At 45.9% G+C, this 25,731-nt stretch overlaps 1 protein-coding gene across 1 annotated transcript in view; it reads right to left on the bottom strand.

The window, feature by feature from the left end:
- Positions 1 to 1,280: 1,280 nt before the first annotated feature.
- LOC119962117 (protein mono-ADP-ribosyltransferase PARP14-like) overlaps positions 1,281 to 25,731 on the bottom strand; it is a 75,152-nt gene continuing 50,701 nt past the window's right edge. The window contains exons 16-20 of the mRNA XM_038790003.1: positions 13,685 to 13,864; positions 11,134 to 11,901; positions 8,925 to 9,070; positions 5,601 to 5,775; positions 1,281 to 2,286 (exon numbers count right to left, since the gene is read on the bottom strand). Of these exons, the coding sequence (XP_038645931.1) occupies positions 1,985 to 2,286; positions 5,601 to 5,775; positions 8,925 to 9,070; positions 11,134 to 11,901; positions 13,685 to 13,864 (1,571 nt within the window). The 3' untranslated portion in view covers positions 1,281 to 1,984. The remainder of the gene's footprint in view (positions 2,287 to 5,600; positions 5,776 to 8,924; positions 9,071 to 11,133; positions 11,902 to 13,684; positions 13,865 to 25,731) is intronic.

The raw sequence follows: 25,731 nt of genomic DNA on the forward strand, positions 1-25,731 counted from the left end.
AAACAATATGTGGATTTGTGTTTTATTAAATTTAATGCACATGAACAAAATTGTTGATGATGATATCTACAATGACAACTTCCCACCAGTACCGATTGCACTTTAGAATAATATGTTTATTTTAGTTCAAAATATAGATAGGCACAAGAAGTTAATTTAACAGTAAAGCAATCACGTCGTCCAGCAAAACAGTTTTACCGATAATACTTGAAAAATATTCCGAAATAGTTTGTATCCTAAAGGACAATTGTTGTAGAAACGTAACTGAATTAATTCCTCAAGCTGGTGTTTCTGTTCCTTCTTATAATGTCTTTGGCTGTGTTTCCCTATTCGAATGGGTTGTGTCACTTTGGTAACAGGACATCTATTGGCAGGACCTCGTGTAAATTAGGTCTCATGCCAACATCCAGAGATGACATGATTCATTGAGCAAATATATAAATTCAATTTCTGTGTATAGACGCTTAGAATTATGGAATGGACTTGAGGTCAGATAAATTGCAATGGGAGGAGTGAGTGATCAACTGCTCTGTCATCTCATTTTTTGTATCCAGCCCAACACGTCTCCTTACTTTGGCGACTATATTGACTCCGTGATGCGCGATTGGACAGTTTCAAAGGTACCAGAGGCAGGTCCAGAGCCACCAAACCTCCTGGTTTCATTCAAATTGTTAGGAGAGTGACATTCGCATTAAGAGTAGGTTGCTGGTGTGGGAAATAGGGAATAATTCACACTAGTGTGATGGGTGGAGGACTTCAGTGAAGGCATGTGCCTGGGGCAAATCAAACTTGGTTTTACTCTGTATCTGACTCCAGCTACACCCTCATTCCGAGGAAGACATAAAATTACCTCTTTAACTGCAGACATAGAACATAGAACAGTACAGCACAGAACAGGCCCTTCGGCCCTCGATATTGTGCCGAGCCATGATCACCCTACTCAAACCCACGTATCCACCCGTAACCCAATAACCCCCCCCTTAACCTTACTTTTTAGGACACTACGGGCAATTTATCATGGCCAATCCACCTAACCCGCACATCTTTGGACTGTGGGAGGAAACCGGAGCACCCGGAGGAAACCCACGCACACACGGGGAGGATGTGCAGACTCCGCACAGACAGTGACCCAGCCGGGAATCGAACCTGGGACCCTGGAGCTGTGAAGCATTTATGCTAACCACCATGCTACCCTTAAGACAATGTAGACTAAACTGTAATGTCAAATCTATATGTTCATTAATCTATTTAAAACAGCAACAATGAGAACACTTTAGAGGTTTTAATGCCGGTCATGTGTTTATTGCACCTGATGTTCCAAACCATCTACATTTCCTGGAATTAAGGCTCAGGAAGGTGACTGCTCCAGTGAAGCGGAAGTCAAACTTCAATGGCTTATTCACATGCTGATGACATTGTTGGATGGTGTGTATTATTCTAACAACAGGCCTGACTGAAGGCCGCACAGTCTTGAGCTCACTGGCAACAGACAGAATCCCGGCCACAGGGGGCCAGCTGTCTTTACTTTGGTTTAACATTCTCAAAGTTACTGGTGGGCCAGGTGAACCAACAGCGTCCTCCTGCCCCGCCAAGGATACCTGGGGTCTCCGCTGGCTGATCCAAACCCACTCATCAGATCCCAGATTTTACTCATTCCCTTCCCATCCCTGACTACCACTTGTTTTTTTTGAGGGGGAGCGCCATTTCTGTGGGTCCCTGACAATGCTTGCCCACCCTCTCAATCAAGATCCTGGATGATAATTTATGATGAAGAAACAAGACACTTTTTTTTGTCTTTTACGGTTATGCTGTTTCACGTTAGGTTTGGAAAGAGTGCCCAGTGGCAATCAGAAACATTACAGTATCCGGAACAGATCCTCAAAGCATAAGCTGCAACTTGTAAAATGCTGGATTTACCAGACATATTACTGAAATTCAAAGAAGTTTCAATGAAACCATGGTCGCTGGACAGGCTGCTTCGGACTCATGCTGTCTTTGTTTTGAAGCTTATTAAGTACTCTGGGTACGCTCCAGAATCGCAAAAAACAACAAAAATAGTGGGATGAGCTAAATTATCCACTGCACAGTCGCATAGGTCTGTTGAGTCATTTTGTGCATTCACTGGCAATGGTTCCAGCATATCTTTTTGTCCTCTGCATTGCTTCGCAGTAATCACTCGAGCGTAATAAATGTGTTGGCATCCATTAGAATCAGGGTTGGAGTATATCTTCTTACATGAATAGGAGGCATTCAAGGCAAAGTAAGTTCCTTTTCCATAGGCAGTGGCTAAGAAGCATGAAAGGTATATTACTAGAGAATTGCTTAGTACAAAGAACAAAGAATAGTACAGCACAAGAGCAGACCCTTTGGCCCTTCAAGACTGCGCCAATCATGATGCCTTTCTAAAATGAAACTTTCTGCACTTCTGGGGTCCATATTCCTCTATTGCCATTCTATTCATGCATTCATCAAGATGCCTCTTAAACTTCACTATCATATCTGCTTCCACCACCTTCCCCAGTAGTGCATTCCAGGCACTCACCACCCTCTGTGTAAAAAACTTGCCTCGCACATCTCCTCTAAACTTTCTTCCAAGCACTTGAAAGCTATGTCCCCTAGTAACTGACATTTCCACCCTGGAAGAAAGTGTCTGACTGTGCACTCTGTCCATGCCACTCATAATTTTGTAAACCTCTATCAGGTCCCCCTTCAACCTCTATCATTCCAATGAAAACAATTTGAGTTGATCCAACCTCTCCTCATAGCCAATGCCCATCTGATCAGGCAACATCCTGGTAAACCTCTTCTATACCCTCTCCAAAACCTCCACATCCTTCTGGTAGTGTGGCGATGAAAAAAATGTACGCAATATTTCAAATTTGGCAAAATAAGGCTCTGTACAGCTGCAGCATGACTTGCCAATCTTTATACTCAATGTCCCGATCGATGAAGGCATTTACTGTATAATTCCCACCTGTATTAGACCTTCCAAAGTCCATTACCTCACATTTGCCTGGATTACACTCCATCTGCCATATCTCTGCCCAAGTCTCCAACTGATCTATATCTTCTGTATCCTCTGACAATCCTCTTCATGATCTGCAACTCCACCAATCTTTGAATTGTCCGCAAACTTACTAATCAGACCAGCTACATTTTCCTCTAAATCATTTATATATACTATGAACAACAAAGGTCCCAGCACTGATCCCTGAGGAACACCACTAGTCACAGCCTTCCATTCAGAAAATCACCCTTTCACCGCTACCCTCTGTCTTCTATGAGCTAGCCACTTCTGTATCCATCTTGCCAGCTCACCTCTGATTTGACTTTTTTGATTTTTAAAAATGTTATTTATTGTCACATGTATCAAAGTAATTTTCTGCAGCCGAGGGAACGTACACAAAACGTACATAGTAGACAAAAAGAATAATCAACCGAGTACATTGCCAAATGGTCCATCGACATGCAGTGATCAGTTACTGTGCGGAACAAGGGGCCAAACAAAGCAAATACTTGAGAAGAGCAGCATAAGGCGCCGTGAATAGTGTTCTTACAGGGATCCTGTGTACCTTCACCTTTTGTACCGGTCTGCCATGAGGGACCTTGTCAAAGGCTTTTCTGAAGTCTATGTGGACAACATCCACTCCCCTCCCTTCATCAATCATTTTTGTCACTTCCTCAAAACTCAATCAAGTTAGTGAAACACGACTTCTCCTTCACAAAACCGTGTTGCCCATCACTTATATGTCCGTTTGTTTCCAAATGTGATTAAGTCCTATCCCTCAGAATCTTCTCCAATAATTTTCCTGCCACTGACATAAGGCTCACCAGCCTATAATTTCCTAGATTATCCCTGCTACTCTTCTTAAACAAAGGAACAACATTGGCTAGTCTCCAGTTCTCTGAGACCTCACCTGTAGCCAATGAGAATACAAAGATGTCTGTCAAGGCCCCCAGCAATTTCTTCCCTTCCCTCCCTCAGTATTCTGGGATAGATCCCATCAGGCCCTGGGGGCTTATCTGCCTTAATGCTTTTTAAGACACCAAATACTTCGTCCTTTTTGATATTGACATGACCCAGACTATCTGCACACCCTTCTCTAGACTCATCATCCACCAAGCCCTTCTCTTCGGTGAATACTGATGCAAAGTACTCATTTAGTACCTCACACATTTCTTCTAGCTCCATGCATAGATTCCCTCCTCTCTCCTTTCCCTGGATACCCTCTTGCTCTTTATATACATATAAAATGCTTTGGGATTCTCCTTAATCCTGTTTTCTAAGGACATTTCATGACCCCTTTTAGCCCTCCTGACACCTTGCTTAAGCTCCTTCCTACTTTCTTTATATTCTTCAAGGGCTCTGTTCGTTCTCAGCCTTCTAGACCTTACAAATGCTTCCTTTTTCTTTTTGACTAAGCTCACAGTATCGCTCATTATCAAACATTCCCGAAACTTGCATACTTGTCCTCCATCCACACAGGAACATGCCGGTCCTGAATTCTAATCAACTAACGTTTGAAAGGCTCCCACGTGTCAGATGTTGATTTACCCTCAAACATCCATCCCCAATCTAAGTTCTTCAGTTCCTGCCTTAGATTGCTTAGAAAGGCAATTTGATCTATTGCACCTTCTGAAACCATGTGAAAATTCTAAGGACTGCAAATAGAAAAATTGCAACTTGAAAATCAAAGGCAAGAGATTTTTTTGCATTCTTTGATGGGTTGTGGACATCACTGGCAAGGCCAGTTGTCCATCCCTAATTGCCCTTGAACATTTCAGAAGGCAGTAACCAACAGCTCGCCGCATTTACCATGGGAAACCCTGTTGCGGGAGGGTGGAATATCCTGACCTTTATTTCAGATTTCCAGAATTTCCGCATTGCTTGTGTATCAGTGTTTTATTCACAGCCATTACTCTTCCAACACTACCACCTTGAAACAAATCTGGAGCGAGATTCTCAGCCCCGTTTTTCGGCGTGGCGCGCCCCTACCAGCAGTGAGATTCTCCGTTCCCGCAGCCGGCCGTTGTGGTTTCCCATTGTGGGAAACTTGTATGAATTCCCTCATCTCTCACTGCTCCAGTGGAAATGGATTCAACAGCTCATGGACACACAGAGACATAAAGCTTTGTAGCACAGAAAAAGGCCCTTCGGCCCATCGTGTCTACGCGGCCATCAAGTACCTATCTATTCGAATGCCCTTTTCCAGCACTTGGTCTGTAGCCTTGTCATTCAAATTCTTTCAAGCAGTGATTCCTAAGACTCTCTCAAATCTCCCCTCATGCTTGTAGCTTCCAATAGCTGGCACCATCCTTCTGAAACCTCTGGATTATCTCCAATGTTGACATGTCTTCCTGTATATCATATTCCTGTGCCGTATAACATTAGCCACTTACAGTTAACCTTGAACGGTTTATGGTGCCATTTTCCCCACCCGATCGGCACCTGAATTTACCACCTTAAAAATTCTTAACATAAACTCAGAACAGGCAGCTGCTAAATTCCTTAATTTGAATTGATCCCTGTTCTTTGTCAGACTGTTTGCGGCCTGAATATTCCAGCAGAATTTTGGTCAGCGTATTTCTCAGGTACTTACCATTTCTCCCGCAAAAGCTTCGGTTGAAGCCAGTTTTGTTCACTTTTTTAGAAATGTCCTTTGTAGTCCCATGATAAAGGACCTGCTCAACATTTTGCCCAAGGTTTTTTCTTTCTGCAGCTTCTTTGTGGACAGAATAACTTTGCCAAAGCTTGCAATTCTGAACCCTTTCAATCTAGACGAGAAATGTATACTCTGTTAGATTTTAAAGTAAAAAGAAATAGGTGAAGAATTGAAGCTAACATCATTTAATAAAATACATTCCGGATGTAATATTACTAAATTTGACTGAACATTATTCCAGAAACAAATATTTTGGGCTTGAAATTTTGAACCGAGCTTGAATCCATCAGTCAGAATGGGATTTTTAATAATAATAATCTTTAATAATGTCAAACGTGGTTTTTCTCTGTATCTGACTCCAGCTACACTAATAATAACAATCTTCATTGTCACAGTAATGAAATTACTGTGAAAATCCCTAGTCCTGTTCGGGTACACTGAAGGAGAATTCAGAATGTCCAATTCACCTAACAGCACATCTTTTGGGACTTGAGGGAGGTAACTGGAGAACCCGGAGGAAACCCACGGACATGGGGAGAACGTGCAGACTCCACACAGACAGTGACCCAAGCCGGGAATTGAACCCAGGTCCCTAGCGCTGTGAAGCAACAGTGCTAACCACTGTGCTACGGATTTGACAATGGGATACAACTGAGTTTCATTGGGATTCATTCCCAAGCTCCAGTGGAGCAACCTTCCAGGAGAGGGGAAGAGCTGTTCCCGGAGGTCGGATTTGGAGAAGATGTCTGATGAAATTCTACAAGAAAGTACAGATGGGAAAGGTATTGTTTTTGATACTAAAAGGCCTGCAGAAGGAGATTCCTAATGCAGCATTTGTTGGGGTTCTATTTGCATTTTACTGGTTGAACGGAATAAAGAGAATCTCAAGTAGACCCATTTGGTCTGTCGAGCATGCTTAGCCATTCAACAAGATCATCACAGCGGCATAGAATCACAGAAGGATGCCATTTGGCCCACTGTCGTGCCAGCTCTACAAATGAGCAACACAGAGAATGACATTAACATACAGTGTCCCTGTAACCCTGCCCATTCTTCTTTTTCAGAGAACAGTCTTAAACCTTTCAGAATGCTTCAATTGAACCAGCCTCCATCACACTCTCGGGCAGTGCATTCCAAAACCGAACAACTTCCTGTGTGAAAAAGTTTCTCTTCATTTCACTTCTGTTTCATTGACTGATTACTTTAAGTCTGTGCCCTCATTCTCAATCCTTGCACCAGTGGGAAATGTTCCCCCCTATCTACTCAGTCCAGGCCCCTCAGAATTATGAATACCTCTATCAAATTTCTTCTCAAACTTTTTCTGAGGAAAACAGTCCCAACTTCTCCAACCTATCGTCATTACTGAAGTGAGAGAGTGAATCCAGGCGTTTCTGGGATGTGAGAGTGAATCCTGGAATGCCTGGTATATGAGTGTGGATCCTGGAGTATCCGAGGTGTGACTGGAGTGTCTGAACTATGAGAAAGTGAATCCAGGAGTGTCTGGGCTGCGAAAGAGTGAATCCTGGAGTGCCCAGGGATGTGAGAGTGGATCCTGGAGTGTCTGATGTGAGACAGTGGATCCGAGTGGCACGGCAGCACATTGGTTAGCACTGTTGCTTCACAGCGCCAGGGCCCCAGGTTCGATTCCAGCTTGGGTCACTGTCTGTGTGGAGTCAGCATGTTCTCCCCGTGTCTGACATGGAGATATGTGTGACACCTTCTGGGACAACATTTGCTGCCCATTCCTAATTGCCCTTGAACTGAGTAGCATTTAAGTGTCAACCAAATTGCTGTGGGTCTGGAGTCACATCTCGGTCAAATCAGGTGAGGATGAAAGCTTTCCTTCCCTAAAGGACATTAGTGAACGAGACAGGTTTTTACAACAATGGTTTAATTGCAGATTTCATTGAATTCAAATTTCACCATCTGCTGTGGTCAGATTCAATCCTCATCCCCACAGCATTACCCTGGGTCTCTGAATTACTAGTCCAGTGACAATACTGTCATGTTCTTTGTTATGGCCGTAATACAAATGCATACAGAACATCTAGTTCTTTGACTAGTAAGATGATTTATTAACAAGATAAACACAAGGAAAGATAACTAACAAATTGTGATGCAGTGATGAATAAATTAATTCAGTGAATTCCCCTAGTGCGATTATCCTCTTGTGCAACTTACTATCAACTGCTGGATATTTTGAGTCACATGGTAGATCTCTATCGCCACCAGCTGGTTGGAGGTCGCATTGATAACCATATACATTGACAGACAACAAATACAAAACTGTGCACAGGCATATCACCACAAATACCACTGCCTCCTGATCCAGCAGTCCCTCCTCTCACTTTGAAGAGTCATAGAGTTTTACAGCACAGAGTGCCGTCGACCCTTCCAGAAGTTCCGTAGCCTTATAGCTATGGCAGTTTAAGTGTTCACCCAAATGCTTCTTAAATGTTGCAAGGGTTCGACCATTGTTTTAGGCAGTGAGCTTCAACTTCCCACCACCCTCTGGGTAAAGAATATTTTTTCTCAAATCCCTCTAAATCTCGTGTTCCTAACCTTTAATCTATGTCCCCTGGTTATTGACCACTCCACTAAGGGGACCATTTCTTCTTATCCACACATATGTAATTTTGTACACCTCAATCAGGTCACCCCCTCAGCCTTCTCAGCTCTAAGCAAAACAATCCCAGCCTAACCAGCTTTCGTTCATAGCTGAAACGCTCCAGCAGGCAACACGCTGGTGAAATTCCTCTACGCCCTAGCTGGCAGGTTTCCCGAAACCAAAGCTGAGGAGTTGACAGTGAAAAACTTCAGATGCCATCACTGGTGGCAGGGATAAGCTTTTAATATACTATAGCTGAGGAAATGAATGGATATCAAACCAAATACATTATATTTTAAGCACCTTGAGCATCAGTTTTTAACATTTTTTTTATGTCTTACATCGAACACCTAGGACGAGTCATTTCGGCTATCAGGCCAGTAGGATCTTACTGCCCTGCCGATGGCACCCCCCCCCCCCCCCCCCCCCCCCCCATGGGTTTCCCGGCAGCAAGGGATGGATTCAATGGGAAATCCCATTGGCAGCGTAGAACTGAAAGATCCCGCTGCCAGCCAATGGCGGGCCACCTCCTGTTGCCGTGGGGAGGCCAGAGAATCTTGCCCCCAATGTTTGTTAGAAACTTTAATTCTTTAAGAACAAAGTTGAGGAAAAAGCAATAATACATGCAATCAGAATTTAGTGAACACGCATACCTTGACTATGTCAACAATATTTGGCATACAGGATTTCTTGAATATCTCTGCCAGGTCTTTGTATTCTGTTGTACTTGGCTGAAGAGTAACAATTAAAACCTCTTCATTTTTCATGTTGGTCCAATTTGCTGGGAGTTCAGCTTTGGCTGGAACATTAAATAGACACAGATGCAGTTCCAAAAGTTAATGTCAAAGTTTAACGTTGCATTTGTAAATCTTTGCAAACTAGGTTAATTTCGATATGCGCAACATTCTTGTCATCTAACATTAAAGCAAAACAGTGCTGTGAAGGCAATTCGTTCCTGCTCATCTCTGCTTACTGAGATGAAGACATTCGGGGCATTATTTAAACTTTCAAAGTGTAAACTTTCAAGAAGAAAACACTTTTAGGTTTCCTTCTGGCTCCTGAAGATTGAGGAAAATCTCCCACATCACTCTGATGTTCCAGTCTATATTATTTAAGCCTGACTGCTCACATTCCAATGCCGATATTTTTGTGGTCAGAACACAGCAGCATCACTGTGCTTTTGTAATCTGTACACAATCTCAATCCTTCAGTCCTGATCCTAACCATCCTGAAGGTACACTAAGTTTGAATGAAGAAAGTCTTAGCCCATCCATCTTCAGAGTTTGATGATCATATCATCAAGCTATCTCTTCAATCAAGCAGTGGCAGGCCCTTGCCCATTCATCCACCACATACAATGAACCCTATAGTGCCAGTAACATTTGTTAAAAATGAATCTTTAAAAAAGTCACTCATTGATCATTTTTGAATTTATTAACAAACAACCCTTTTTACTAAAGGGCAATAAAAGTGTTAAACATCCAGACTGATTAAAGTTTCAATAGCTGAAACTGTAGGCACTTGAAACCTCTTAAACTTGTGATAACAAACATCGTGAAATTGACAGTAGAGAAAATAGAGCTAAAGTTGTCAATAACAACAATGGTTTCTCTGGGTTCAGGTGTTTCAAAAGGTTAATGGATTTCTGGGCTCTCAGGCCATCGGGGTCTTTTTTTGAGGGAGGCTTTCCTTGGCATGGAAGTTATGGGGTGCCATAAGGGGTGGGTGTCGGGATACCTCAGCATGGGGGATTGTGAGGTAACATAGAATCATGGAATCCCTACAGTGCAGAAGGAGGACATTTGGCACATCGAGTCTGAATCGACCCTCGGCCCACTCCCCTACCCTATCTCAGTAACCCCATCCAACTGCACATTCCTGGGCAATAAGGGACAATTTAGCATGGCCAATCCACCTAACCTGCACATCTTTGTACTGTGGGAGGAAACCGGAACACCCGGAGGAAACCCACACAGATACAGGGAGAACATGCAGTCACCCAAAGCTGGAATTAAAACCAAGCCCCTGTCGCTGTGAGGCAGAGTAATAACCACTGTGCCACCGTGCCGGGTTGGGTAAGGGCATGAAGTGGTATGGGGTGCCATGGGTCTGGGTGGTGGGATTACCTTGGCATGGGAGCAAGAAGAACCATAGGGGTTGGCTGAAGCATGGGGGAGTAGGAGGTTCCATAGGGGATGAGAGGGATTACCTGGGCACGGTGGGTATGAATTGCCAGGGGGTGGGTGGAGGGGTTACCTTGGCATGAGAGCAAGAAGAGCCATAGAGCTAATCCCTGATCATTTATGCAACTAACCCTATCCACAGAATTTGGATGGGGTTTTGCTGGAACCGATCAGAGTGAAGTAACTAAATCAGGGCTTCGAGGCTTCTAACCAGTCTTGCTCATAAAGAGAAGCACATTGTTGTTCAAAATACTACAGAATTAGGGGGTCATAGTTTGAGGATAAGGTAAACCTTTTTAGGACTGAGGTTAGGGGAAATGTTTTCACACAGAGAATGGTGAATCTGTGGAATTCACTCCCACAGAAAGTAGCTGAGGCCAAAACGTCGTGTAATTTCAAGAAGGAATTAGATATAGCTCTTGGGGCTGAAGGAATCAAGGGATACGAGGGGAAGGCAGGATCAGGGTATTGAACTTGATGATCAGCCATGATCATAATGAATGGCAGAGCAGGTTCGAAGGGCTGAATGGCCTCCTCCTGCTTCTATTTTCTGTGTATCTTTCTATGTAAAACGAAAACTGAAGGATAATCTAAAGTAATTTATAAAGTTACAGCATGATGTGTACATCATGTTCCCCAAATAATTATTTTATAAAGACAACTATTTGTTTTGATATACCTCCTTCAAGAAGTCTTCTCTTAATATCCACTACATTTCCTTTTGAATCACTTTCTTGCATCTTGCCAAAGTCAATGGTGCATTTTGTCCCATTTTTTGTAAAATCTAAGGTTTTCTTTGTATCCCTGTAAGCTTTTTCAAGGTCGCAGTTTAAAGATTGATCATAGGGTTGAACTGCTCCATTGTGCACAAACTCCCACTGGACAAACCTCTTCATCTGAGTCTCTTCCTGCCTTCTATCTTCTCTTCCTTTGACAGCCTGGAACATCGAGTTCACTTCAATAACGGATTCCAGAATGTCGGCACTGTGCCCGTCTATTGTTATTTTCTCTTGCTCAATTTTGACTCTCAATTGATGTTTTTCGCAGAGATCTAAGATTCGTTGTTTTTCGGCATCTGAGAAACAGGCTGCATATTTATTTGTTATTGCTTTGCTCTGGCATTTTTCTTTAATTAGATCTTCAACATGCTTCTGAGCCTTCGTAATGTCATTCTTTGTTACGCCATACACTTCAACCATGCAAATTAAAAACTTTGCTGCACTCAGAATGGTTGGATAAGCAGGTTTGACTGCAGGAACAGGTCTGGGAGCAAAGAAACGTTTGAGGACAGAAGGAAGTTTGATGGCAAGGACAGAATTGTTGGCAGGGGCAGGATTGACGGCAGGGACGGGATTGATGGCAGCCACAGGATTGATGGCAGCCACAGGATTGATGGCAGCCACAGGATTGAAGGCAAGTGCAGGATTTGCTGAAAAAGCTGTTTGTGCTGAAAAATAAAATTGATATAACGTGTTTAGTGCAGGCTTCCTGCTAACATTCTGCAGTGCAGAGAAAGAAATTTATACTGGAATTATTACAATAAGCACAAAATATAAAACTTTAAAATTATGAGTCTTTGAAGTCTGAGATTGCCAAAGTAAATAAGATGGATTTTATGCTTCCAGAAACCAATCCTAACCTCTCTCTAAATCAGATGGAATTAGATCTGCAGGGCTCAACAACATAATAACTACATGTCTGCAAAAGAACTCACTACATTAAATGGTGTCACTTCTAGTATATAGCAGACATCAATTTAACTGCCAGTACCAAAATATTAGTCGCAGGTGTTTTACAATGTACCTACAACACTCTAACAGCATCCGATATATTTTAAAAAGGTGAAAGTATAACGTACTGCTTAGTTTTGATATGGGTTAGGATCTTAAGTTCCTAACTTCAATAGGTTCTGTGCTAGATTGTCAGGGTGCGAGATTGGCAGTGCCAAGGTGCCCAGGTGCCACTTTGGCAGTGCCAGGGGTAGGGCTCGGGCGTGGCCTTTCCCATATGATATGGGGTGAGGGGTGTTTGCGAGCCCCAAAAAAGGTTGGGGGGGGGGGGGTATGATTCTGAAAGACGGGGCTGAAAGAGGGGTGTAGAGATCGGGGCAACCTTCCAAAATGTTGCCCAATCTGTGAGGATATTAGCTCACCAGCGCAGGACAGCTGCCTAATGTGGCCTCGGCGGAGAGAAACTACCCAAGGACCAAAAAACTGGCAACATGCCGATGAATAGCGGGGTGAATCTCACCGCTGCAGCCATCGAGAAAAACCCCGCCAAACACACCCAAGAGAGGACTTTCACTTGTGTCTGCTGAATCGCGCCCCTTGTATCTGAGATTGAATCAGACTGTTTGCAGCCCTACTGCCAGGTCTGACTCTAAGGTGAGTTTCTGGGTACATAACCATACCATTACTAAACCTGCCTATTTCCACCACAGTAATATAACCTGACTACGGCTCTGCCTCAGCTCATCTGTTGCAGAAACCCTCATCCACAGCGTCGTCACCTCCAGAGTAGATGATTCCAATGCACCCCTGGTAGGCTTCCCTTTTCTGCCCTCCATAAACTTGCAGCCATCTAAAACTATCCCTGTGCTAAGTTTTTCCAAGTCCCGCTCACCGCCCTGCGCTCACTAACTTACAATGGCTCTTCGTTTAAAATTCGCAACCTTGTGTTCAAATCCCTCCAAGGCCTTGCCGTACCCTATCTCTGTAATATTCGCCAGCCCTTCAAGATAGCTATACTCTCTCCATTTCGCGCCTCATGAACTTCCCCGATATTAATCAGTCCGGCTCTGCCTTCAGTTGCCTGGTCCCTAAAGTGTAGAATTTCTTCCCTAAATCTTTTCACCTTGCTTTCCTCCCTTAAAACCTATTTATTGACCAAGCTTTCAGTCTTCTGCCCTAATATCACTTTGGGTTGGTGTAAGAAACATTTCTTGGCAGTTCCCCTTTGAAACATATTGAGGCATTTTACTAGGTTAAAGGTGTGATTATAAATACAAATTGTTCCTACTGTTATTCTGACAAGACAGATTAGTATAGCAAATGAGAATGTTACACAGGCCCCATGATTGCTTTTCTGAATGGATGAAGCTGGGGCAGGAGTGGATGAAGCTGATTTGCAACAGTTTGAAGCTTACAGTGAAAAATAAGGGAGATTACTGAACTGGGTTTTGTGATTATGGAAAACACCTGCAAGAGTATCGTGCTGAAATAGCTTCTCACCCACAGGCTGTGAAATGTTGAAACGCTGCTCCATACATTGGCGAAATGGATCCATCATCCGTGGGTCGAATAAAATAATCCTTATCAAAGAGAGTGAAGGTTGAGCAAAGTCTAACAGGTAATCATTTATTGCGTCCAGCAGTGCATTTGCAATATCACTGGGCCTCAATTTCGCATACCCTAAACAAAAGGCAGAAGATTTGTGCGGTTAAATACTGTCTTGAAAAAGCTCAACAAAAGCAGTGACTTAAGTAAAACCAACTATGAATATCCTTGTGGTCACAGTGCCCTACTTCAATCAAGTGACCATATGCAAACGCAAAGAATGAGTGACAGCAAGCTACTTGATTATGGAGGTGTTGGGGGCATGGCTGATAACACTGGGGCCTTTGTCAGAAGATTTTGGATTTAAGGCCCACAGTGAAGTAATGAGGGAATGCTTGCACTGTCGGGTGCTCCATTGTTCAGATAAGATGTATGTTAAACTGAGGCCTTGTCTAGCCCCTCAGGTGGAGAGAGACTCTCTATTTCGAAGAAGAACAGGAGAGATATCCCGAGTGTTCTGACCAATACTTATCCCTCGATCAACATCATAAAAACATATGATCATTATTGCATTGCTGTTTGATGAACTTGCTTTGTGCAAATTGGCTGTCACGGTGTCTACAGTATAAAAGCGTGAGGCACTCTCAATTACGACACGAAAGTTAGGTCAGTAATCAAAGGCAGTAATAAGCAGTGAAGAATGGCAGCATCCAAGAGAAGTGTGCTCGCAAAATGGAGTCTCATCTTAAATACTGTTTCCCAGGGGGCGTAGCCAGAGGCGGAGTCCTCCAGGGTTCCAAGCCTTTTAAAGGGGCAATGCCAAGCCTCTTAAAGGGGCAAGGTATTCCGATCATCACAAAGCGATTATATTTTTTAAGTGCTGCATTGGTTGTAAGCACTTTAGGGTGTCCTGTGGTCATGAAAGGTGCTATATAAAGGTAAGGTTTTTTAAAAAAACTTGCAGCAATCTGGACATTTTGTTACAAATTGTGGAAGGCACTTTCTTTCTTTTAAACTGATCGTAATTTCCAACGTTTCCGTTCATCAGAGAAATCGCAACAAAAACCACTTCAGTTCTAATCTCTGACTCACAAAGACAGACGATAAAAAATACAACACACATCATGCTTTGGCTAAAATTAATTGGTTAAACAAAACACACAGATTTTCACAGCTCACAAATATCACAGTTAACCGTTAGCCTTATCTCACGGCTACAGAAAATCTGAATTCCCTTTCTCTACAGAAACTCATCTGTTACGCTTTTAACTTAATCTTCTATTTACTTTTACTCCCCTGTTTTTTTTCGAGAGGGGGTCAGCTTCATTAGGTTCCTATGCGGGACATATAGGTTTAATTATTAAAGCTGCAGTTACAAAAGTGTGTCAACAAAATGGGCTGCTATGGCCAGATGCCATACCCATAGTAATGTATGCCCTGAGAAATCAGAGAAATCGTAATACGGGTTTAACCCCGTATGAGATAGTAATGGAACATTCCATGACAACTGGAACTAAACCCCCAATGACTCCAGCGGCAGTAGCCATAATATGGGAAAATGAGGCATCACTAAAATATGCCCAGGCCATGTGTGAAACCGCTGAGAAAAAAAAACAAGAAAAAAAAACCAAGAAAAAAAAACATGAAAAGTTCCAAAAGGCAAAAGGCTCAGATGCATCCAAAAGAGGGAAATACACACCCTTTAAACCTGGAGATCAAGTGTTTGTGAAAGAACTAAACAAAGATTATTTTTCTCCTAGGTGGAATAGACCCTGCCAAGTGCTGCTAACAAACCGAACAGCCGTTAAAGTAAAAGAAAAGCCTGATGTGATCCACGCAACTCGTGTAAACTACATCATATGGAACATTGAGAGTACTGGCAAAACGCTGACCTGAAGAGAATGATGGCGCTACTGTTCTTATGTATTATCATATTAATCCAACATCATGTAGAGGGTAAACTGAACACAAACACCTTGATATACATGTCCCACTCATACACAGAAAGTGTAAATACGTCCAGTTGTTGGGTTTGTACACAAATTCCCAGATGCTGGGAAGTTGAAAATCGAACTAGTGGCGGCCCCTGGGGAGGGGATCCGATTAGACTAATGATGACTGATAGTAAAGGAAACCTGACTGCATATAACGGCACCTATTTTATATGTGGACGTAAGGCGTACCCGTGGTTACCAGAAAATTGGGAAGGCTCCTGCTATTTGGGATATGTGGTCCCTTATGTACATCACGTCCAACAACTAAGGGACCATCCCCATCACAGGACGACACGAAGTGTTATGACATGGGCACAAATGCTGGGAATTATGATGCCACCATTAGGAATAGCCGCTAATGCCTATGACCTGCGCGAATTACGAGACATCCTTGAGCAGGTAGCTAATGACACCGCGGAAGCTGTTAACCAGATAGAAACTGAGATGGTTGCTAGAAGAGCAGTTGCCCTACAGAATAGAAAGCCGCTTGATTTTTTGTTAGCTGAAAAGGGAGGCACTTGTGCCCTGATTGGCAGTAACTGTTGCACATACACACCTTCCACACAGGTGCTTGGTGTTTTTGAGTTATTCTGAAAGTGACAAATTAATGTTCAACACTGAAATTTCCTGGCTATTGTGAGCATTTCCTGAACTTGTGCCCTTAAAGTAACCGGCCAGCTTAAAAGATGATCTAGCGGGTACCAATGGTGTCAGGATTGCTTGCTGTTGGAACCTGCACAGATCCTACTGGGTAGGGACAATTGGTTACCCCGTGGATATCCGGGAGTATAAGCTCTCCAATAATGTGGTGGGGCAATCATTAACCTTTCCTGTTGTATAAATAGAGCCAGCCAGTTAGGTACGGCTTGATAGAAGACCAGTAGCGAAGTACTGGTGCTGTGTAAATATTAGTGTAAATACAGCTAATTTTCATTTGGCTCACAAACTCGTGTTGAAATCTGCGTGGTCCTAACACAACTCAGTGCTGGGGAAAGTTACTCAGTTCATGTGAGTGTCCCTTTAAGAAAGGTTTTTATCTTATCACATGGCTTCAGTAATGTCATTTTGCGGGTGGTGCTGGGCTGTGGCTGTGAGGTGTCTGGGTTTCAGTTTCAGTTGACTGCTTTGGACAACAGAAGGAGAAAGAAGCGCCTGTCTTTCTATGTTTTCATTTTCAAAGCTGTTCCAGTAAAAAACACATTCGTTGTGGCTAACTGCCTTGGTAATTTTAAAGATATAGTTTGCTTTCCGGAAGGAGAAGGAGTTTGAATCTGCTGGTTGAGACTGGATCAGAATCTCAGGGAAAGGACCAGTCCCATTCAAGTGAGAATCCAGTCTGCCGGGCCACGCCCATGAAAAGGGGTTTGGTTTATTGGATTTTGTTGTTGAATTGGAACAGTTAAGGGGGAATTCATTAAGTGTTATATACATAGATTACTGGAGGTGTGTGGTGTCTTTATGTTCGTAATTGATAAAAATTCTTGCTGTGTTTATAGATATAGATGCGTTAACTACATTCTTAGAATAAATATTGTTTTGATTAAAGTGCTTAGGAAGTCTGATGAATCACACCTGAAGAGAAGGCTTCTGTGCTCACCCTAGCCAAATTCAACATAAAGGTTGTAGTTCAGGTGAACTTCATAATACACTTTGGAGTTTCTAAGCCCTGGCCCATAACACTCAAAAATAAGCTAGTATAAAACAGGGATTTTAAAGCCTTTAAATATAAAAGTAAGTGTAGAAATACATTTAATATTATGGACTACCATTTAACTTAGCTCCAAAAATGAAAGGAATAGGATCTGAGAATTTGAATGGACAGAAGGAGGTTTATCAGCTCAATATAGCTGTGCCAGTTTTCAGCTTAATATCATTCTCCTGTGTCATAATATACACCAGTATATCATGGTGCAGACACACACTGATGGACACACACAGGGACCAATCAACATGTACAAACACCAAACGCCAATCACCAGTTAGAATACACACACTATAAAGGCAGAGGGCACCATGGTTCCCGCTCATTCTGGGTGCTGCCTCTGAGTGTAACAAGAACTCATCCAGCCCAGCACAGACTTACACCACGTGCTGAAAGAATCAACTGGTTCGGACAAGGCTTAGGTCTCTAGTTTAAGTTAGCATCATTTAGACCCACAGTCATCGTGTGTTAGTTAGTTAGAAGTAGTTAATAAAAATTGAGTTGAACCTTCATCAGTGTTGAAAGTGTCTGTTCATCTCTCAAGTCTACACTAGCCAACACTTCATGGTACCAGAAGTTGAGGGATGCTAGCACTTCTGAGACCTACCTTTCAGTGATCTGCCTTCCACCAGTCTCGCGCCATCCTACAGAATGGACTCCGTTCGCCCGCCGCCGCCTCTCCGCATTGCCGGGAATCTGGGCTTGAACTGGAAACTTTTCAAACAGAGCTTCCAGCTGTACCTCGAGGCCAGGGACCTGGAAGCTGCCTCGGATGCACGGAAGATTTCTCTCTTCCTCTTCACAGCCGGGGACCACGCTCTGCACATTTTCAACTTGCTCACCTTCGATGAGGGGGAGGACAAATCGAAGTTCAAGACAGTGATTCTAAAGTTCGATAGCCACTGCGCGGTCGAGGTCAGCGAGAGCTTCGAGAGATACATGTTTCAGCAGCGAATTCAGGGTAAGGACGAGCCTTTCCAGTCCTTTATCACCCACCTCCGCATCCTTGCGCAGTCCTGCAACTATGGGTCCATCTCTTATTCCATGCTCTGTGACCAGATTGTTTTTGACGTTCAATCTGAGCCCCTGCGCCAGCAGCTACTAAAAGTAAAGCAGCTCACTCTCTACTGCCATTGAGACTTGTGTACTTCATGAACATGCCTCCATGCGCTACTCCTGCATCCAGGCCGCTGAAACGGCGCGGCAAGCCCCTGACGAGGCAGAACGGGTCCAAATTATTAAATCTTTTCAGGCTCTGAATCTGAACGGTGGTGGCCATTTTGCGCGCTTTTCGAAGAGTCCCACACTCACATGCAGTGAGCGTGCTGATGTCACGGACCACTTCACGCAGGTGCGGTGGCGCGACGAACGCCCCGATGCTCCGGCGTGCGGCAACTGCGGCTCCACCCACTTAAAGCGGCAATGTCCCGCGAAGTCCTGACGCTGCCTTCAGTGTGGCAAATGAGGCCACTACGCTGCAATGTGCAGATTTTCCCTGCCTGCTGTTTTCAGGAGGTCCACCCAACCCCACAGAGACGTCAGGGCTATCCAGCCTGCCATCAACGAACCTACTCCAGACCTTGCTTCCAACTGTGTCTGCGATGACCCACAGGTCCCATTCCAAATCGGCATCATTACTACCAACATGATGACCCCAACCATGGCACTGAACCTGTCCACGTCCACAGCATCAGCCAGGATGATGAGTGGTGTGCCACCCTTACGGTCAACCGGTCCCCTGTCAGGTTCCGCCTGGACACTGGCGCTTCTGCCAATCTCATCGCATCATCTGATTTCCGCAAGCTCTGCGTACAGCCTGCTGTCCTGCCATCTGCCTGTAAATTGCTGGACTACAATGGCAATACCATCGCCGCCGGCGGCTCCTGCCACCTTGAGGTGACATATCGTGCTCACACAGCCATTCTCCTGTTTGAGATTGTTGCTGCCTCAAAAGCCTCCCTGCTTGGTGCGCAGGCATGCATGCTGCTCCACTTAGTGCAGAGAGTACCCTCTCTCTCTTCAAGCGATGTGTCTGCATCCTCTGACACAGACTTCAGGGCGCAGCTCGACTCCATCATCCAGCAATACCATGATGTTTGCGAAGGCATGGGCACGCTCCCTTACACATACAAAATCTTACTCAAGCCCAACGCCACGCCTGTTGTTCACGCACTCGCAGAGTCCCAGCGCCCCTCAAGGACCGCCTCAAGCAACAGCTCCAGGACCTCCAGGACCAAGGAGTCATCTCTAGGGTCACGGAACCCACAGACTGGGTAAGCTCCATGGTCTGCGTCAAGAAACCGTCCGGCGAGCTGCGGAACTGTATTGATCCTAAAGATCTGAATCAGAATATCATGCGGGAGCACTACCCGATTCCGAAACGTGAGGAGCTCACGTCCGAGATGGCCCACGCCAAACTATTCTCAAAACTGGATGCCTCGAAGGGTTTCTGGCAGATCCAACTAGATGAGTCAAGCAGAAAGCTGTGTACGTTCAACACATCCTTTCGCAGGTTCGGCTACAACCGGATGCCATTTGGCATCATTTCTGTGTCCGAAGTTTTCCATCGGATCATGGAGCAGATGATGGAGGGGATCGACGGAGTCTGGGTATATGTCAACGACATTATTATCTGGTCAACCCGCCTCAAGCACGTTTTCAGGCGCATCCACGAACACGGCCTCCGCCTCAACAGGGCCAAATGCTCCTTCGGACAGTCGAGTATCAAGTCAGAGAATCGCCCGGGGTCGGCGTCAATCCCGCCCCCGCCGTGGCCGGAATTCTTCGCCACCCGGGAATTGGCGGGGGCGGGAATCACGCCGCGCCAATCGGCGTGCCCGTCGTGGCGATTCTCCGGACCGCGATGGGCTTAAGTCCCACCGCTGAGAGGCCAATCCCGCCGACGTGGTTTCAACCACCTCTGGTGGCGGCGGGACTGGCACCGCGAGCAGGCCCCCGGGTCACAGAACACAGAACACAGAACAGTACAGCACAGAACAGGCCCTTCGGCCCTCGATGTTGTGCCGAGCAATGATCACCCTACTCAAACCCACGTATCCACCCTATACCCGTAACCCAACAACCCCCCCTTAACCTTACATTTTAGGACACTACGGGCAATTTAGCATGGCCAATCCACCTAACCCGCACATCTTTGGACTGTGGGAGGAAACCGGAGCACCCGGAGGAAACCCACGCACACACGGGGAGGACGTGCAGACTCCGCACAGACAGTGACCCAGCCGGGAATCGAACCTGGGACCCTGGAGCTGTGAAGCATTTATGCTAACCACCATGCTACCGTGCTGCCCCTGGGGGGGGGACGCGGGGCGATCGGACCCCGGGGGTGCCCCCACGGTGGCCTGGCCCACGATTGCGGCCCACCGATCGGCGGGCGGGCCAGTGCCGTGGGGGCACTCTTTTTCTACTGCCGCCGCCACGGCCTCCACCATGGCGGAGGCAGAAGAGACCCTCTCCACTGCGTATGCGCCGGTGGTGACGCTAGCAGCAGCTGACGCACCGGTGCATGCGCGAACAGGCGAAGGCCTTTCGGCCAGCCCCGACGCTGGGCATCAAAGGCCGTTGCCGCCGGTTTTGGCGTGGCGCCAACCACTCCAGCGCGGGCCTAGCCCCCAAAGGTGCGGAGAATTCCCTGACACCGGAGTGGTTGGCGCCATTCCGCTATGCCCACGGACCTCCCGATGGCTCCCCGCTCAGGAGCGTGAATGGAAGGAGCTGGAGGCCAAGCTTTCCATGGCCCCAGTGTTGGCCTTTTACGACCCCACCAAAGAGACCAAAATCTCTACTGATGCCAGTCAGTCGGGGATTGGTGCCGTGCTCCTGCAACGAGACGAGGCCTCGTCATGGGCCCCCGTTGCATATGCGTCGTAGGCGATGACCCCCACAGAGCAGCGCTATGCGAGTGTCTCGGCCTTCTCACTGGAGTCGTGAAGTTCGACAACTACGTCTATGGACTTCCGCAGTTCATGGTTGAAACCGACCACCGCCCGCTTGTAAATATTATCAAAAAGGACTTGAATGACGTGACACCTCGCCTCCAGCGTATCCTACTCAAGCTGCGCAGGTACGACTTTCAACTGATCTATACCCCTGGCAAGGACCTTGCTGTTGCCGAAGCCCTCTCAAGGTTGATCACAACTCTGTGTGATCACAACGGCTTCATTTGCCGAATAGATGCTCAAGTTCAGCTTGCAGCCTCCCATTTGCCAGCTTCGGATGCACGACTAATGCAAATTCGCCGCGAGACAGCGGCTGATCCATGTCTGCAGCGGGTAATGCGTCTAATGTCAGACGGGTGGCTCAAGGGCCAATGCCCGCAATTTTACAACGTCCGCGATGACCTGGCGGTTGTCCATGTGCTCCTGAAATTGGATCGCATCGTCATTCCACAAAGCATGTGCCAGCTAGTGTTGGAGCAACTCCATGAAGGCCATTTAGGAATCGAGAAATGCCGCCGCAGGGCCAGAGAAGCCGACTACTGGCCGGGCATCAATGATGACATCGCCAATGTGGTGCTCAACTGCTCTACCTGCCAGCGTTTTCAGCCCGCCCAACCACGGGAGACCCTGATGCCCCATGAGCTCGTCACATCGCCTTGGACCAAAGTGGGCATCGACCTGTTCCATGCATTGGGCAGGGACTGCATCATCATCATCGACTACTTCTCCAGTTACCCGGAGGTCATCAGGCTGCACGATCTCACATCCTCGGCTGCGATCAGGGCGTGTAAAGAGACATTTGCCCGACATGGCATTCCACTGACGGTCATGTCAGACAATGGCCCCTGTTTCGCGAGCCAGGAATGGGCCGGATTTGCCCGACACTACAATTTCGAGCACGTTACGTCCAGTCCCCTATACCCCCAATCCAATGGGAAGGCGGAAAAGGGGGTCCACATCGTCAAGCGGCTCCTCAGCAAGGCCGCTGACGCCAGCTCAGATTTCCAACTTGCTCTGCTAGCCTATCGCTCCGCCCTGCTCTCCACCGGCCTGTCGCCTGCTCAGCTACTAATGAACCCCACTCTCAGGACGATGGTGCCATCGATTCTTGCTCCCAACCTCGATTATGTCCCCGTGCTCCACCGCATGCACATGTCTCAACTGCAGCAGAAAACGTCCTCCGACTCACGGGCTGCTGACCTTCCCGACATCCATCCACGCGACAAGGTTCACATCCACCTCCCGGATGGTGGCTAGTCTGCACCTACTGTCGTTCTAAGGCAGGTGGCCCCCCCGCTCCTTCCTGGTCCGCTTACCGGATGGATCCATTCGGCGCCGCAATAGGCGTGCTCTTCGCCTGGTTCCAGGGTTGTCACGGGATCCTCTGACCAGCTCTTCTACTGATCCCGCCGTGGACTGTGTGTGTGCGCTTCTGGTCGCTCTGCCTGCCCCTGACGTGCTGCAGCGCTCCCGGATCCTGATGCGCCAGCCCTTGCCCTACCCTTGATGCGGTCAACTAGAATTCGTCGCCTACCTCAGAGACTGAACTTATGAACTCTGTACCCATGTGGACTCTCTGAAATGTTTTTTTTTCTCTATCCTTCATTGTTGCATTCGTTATCCAGTAATTTGTAAATAGATTCGTTGGTTGTTCCAGTTCATGGTAGTCATCTGCACCAGGCACCTTCCTCTGTAAATAGTCTTATTCCCTGTATATAGCTTTGTACATATGTCTTCGCACCTCACACGTAGCTAGGTACATTCTCCATACACCCACACTATTTATTATCACATGCCTATATCAACATTTGTTTATAAAAGGGGGGATGTCATAATATACACCAGTATATCATGGTGCAGACACACACTGATGGACACACACAGGGACCTATCAACATGTACAAACACCGCAGCCAATCACCAGTTAGAATACACACACTATAATGGCAGAGGGCACCACGGTTCCCGCTCATTCTGGGTGCTGCCTCTCAGTGTAACAAGAACTCATCCAGCCCAGCACAGACTCACACCACGTGCTGAGAGAATCAACTGGTTCGGACAAGGCTAAGGTCTCTAGTTTAAATTAGCATCATTTAGACCCTCAGTCATCGTGTGTTAGTTAGTTAGAAGTAGTTAATAAAAATTGAGTTGAACCTTCATCAGAGTTGGAAGTGTCTGTTCACCTCTCAAGTCTACACTAGCCAACACTTGATCCTGTTTTTTCACTTTCCTTTGAAAGTTATTGTGACTGTTCCATGTTTGAGAAACACACCGAGCTTTTATTTTACATTTTATAACCTCGTCCTTCACTCTTTTGGTGATGGTCTTAAAATTATGCCCCCTTTGACCAGTGGAAAGAGCGTTTTTCCGATTTACCTGTTCAAAACCTTTCATAATTTTGAACGTGCCTCTCAGATATTCGATTATCCTTCACTGCTTCAATAAAAAGAACATCTGGTCAGCCAGTGAGAATGGAGGACATGACTAAGTTTAATGATGGGAGGACTGTGGGATGCTGACTGATTTATATCGTTTTGTAAGTATGACAATATCAAGCCGTTGAGACAACTCTCCCAGCCTTGGCAGACGTCCCAGATATTAACGTGCAGGGTCGACTGGGCTGCCTTCATCTTTGTCATGTTCTAACTCGCTGCCTATAGTTCACATCTGAGTTATTTATCATTTTGTTATTCTTTTTTAATTCACAGCAGTTTGATATAAATGAGTGCCTTACTAGGCCATTTCAGAGGGCATTTAAGATGTTGGTGTAGGAGCTGGAGTGACATACACGCCCCACCATCTAAGCATGCCAGGTTTTGTTCCTTTAAGCACAGGTTGAGCCATTTAGGTTTCTATGAGCATGCGACAACTTGTGGTTATTGTATCTAGCTCTTTCAAATACTCTCACATATTTGATGGTGCTGTTTTTCACAATGAATTTTAATAGAAGCTGGGTCTATCCTTCATGGATATTTGCTAGGAATTGTCAATGTCAAATCTTGGTTTTGGAAATTCTGGAGTTATAAGCAGAATAACCTCACAATTAGCAGGAGCTTTGAGTGTCAATTTCAACATTGTCTTCAAACTTGTGTTTTGTAATTGAGTGTAATAATCTCACACTGAAGTCACTTTATCAAGTTATACTAGGGACAGAATTTTTAGCCCACGTTAGCCGTCGGCGCAAATTCTTGTGAGAATTGGGAAACGCAATTCTTGCCAGATTGCGTTTTCCAATTTTCCACGCTCTTAGCCAATGACGTAACGTGGTTCTCGCCCAGCAAGGTTGCGAACATCATTTAAATACATTAGCCTTCCCGTTGGGACTTCCCTCCTCATTGAATATTTATTGCATGCTGGCGTGACGTCATGCTGGTGTGATTTACAACAACTATATAAAACAAGAAACTGGCTGGAATAACTTGCACAAGACTCATAGAACTGGGGAATATTGTTTCCCCGTGTTCATTGGAACTGTGAGCTCCCCTGCTCCAGGGTGTCAATTAGCGAGGGGGCACCAGAGAGAATGTGGGGGAACCAGAGAAGTGCAACTCGAGGCTGGGAGGCGGGAGTATTTGTGTCTCAGCACTTCAGGGTGGTGTGTTGCTCACAGGCCTTAGTGGCTGTTCACTGCTGTGGTTCTCCGTGTTTCAAGAGGTCTGGTGGCTGGCTTGCATGGTAGCACTTCTCGGATCCCCCTTGCTGGGCTTTGAGTCATTTCTCCCCTGAGGGATTGCCCTTCTAGACTGGCATCTGGAGGTGGGTGGGAGCGGGTGAAATCACAGGGTCAGAACAGAGGGCGACTGTGAGATCCCTGGGATGGGTGCCGTGAAATGCCAGGCTGCCTGGGAAGAGTGGGAGACTCTGAAAAGGGATGGTGAGCAGCTACAGAGGGCAGAAGACCCTGACAAAGGGGGGAGAGTGAGTGCAGTCCGAATGAACTCCCAGACTGCAAACTGTACCCTCAGGGCAAGAGCTTTCTGGAAGGGAAAACCCACTGGTTATGGAAACAAGGCCATCAGGAAATAAAGTCCGGGTATCTGGCTGTTCAAGGTGGGAGGCTTGTTTAATCTGCAGCCCATGAGAGCTGGGGGACTGGGAGTGCCACCCAAGGATGAGGGTGACTGCAAGTTGCTGTCTCAGCATGAATCAGGTGTGCCGCATCTGCCACGGGACAAAGCCAGTTGCCTGATTAGCTCCCTGACTTTGTCTTGATGAGTCAAGTGTGCCAATTTGGTCAGTCCTGCAACGCTTGAGTGTGCCACTGATTGGCGTCCAATGATTAGCCCTTTGGGGGCTGATCCTCCAAGCATTGAACACTCGGTTTACACTCACCTCTCCATAACAGAG

Source organism: Scyliorhinus canicula, chromosome 2, assembly GCF_902713615.1.
Source record: "Scyliorhinus canicula chromosome 2, sScyCan1.1, whole genome shotgun sequence".
Classification (NCBI taxonomy): domain Eukaryota; kingdom Metazoa; phylum Chordata; class Chondrichthyes; order Carcharhiniformes; family Scyliorhinidae; genus Scyliorhinus; species Scyliorhinus canicula.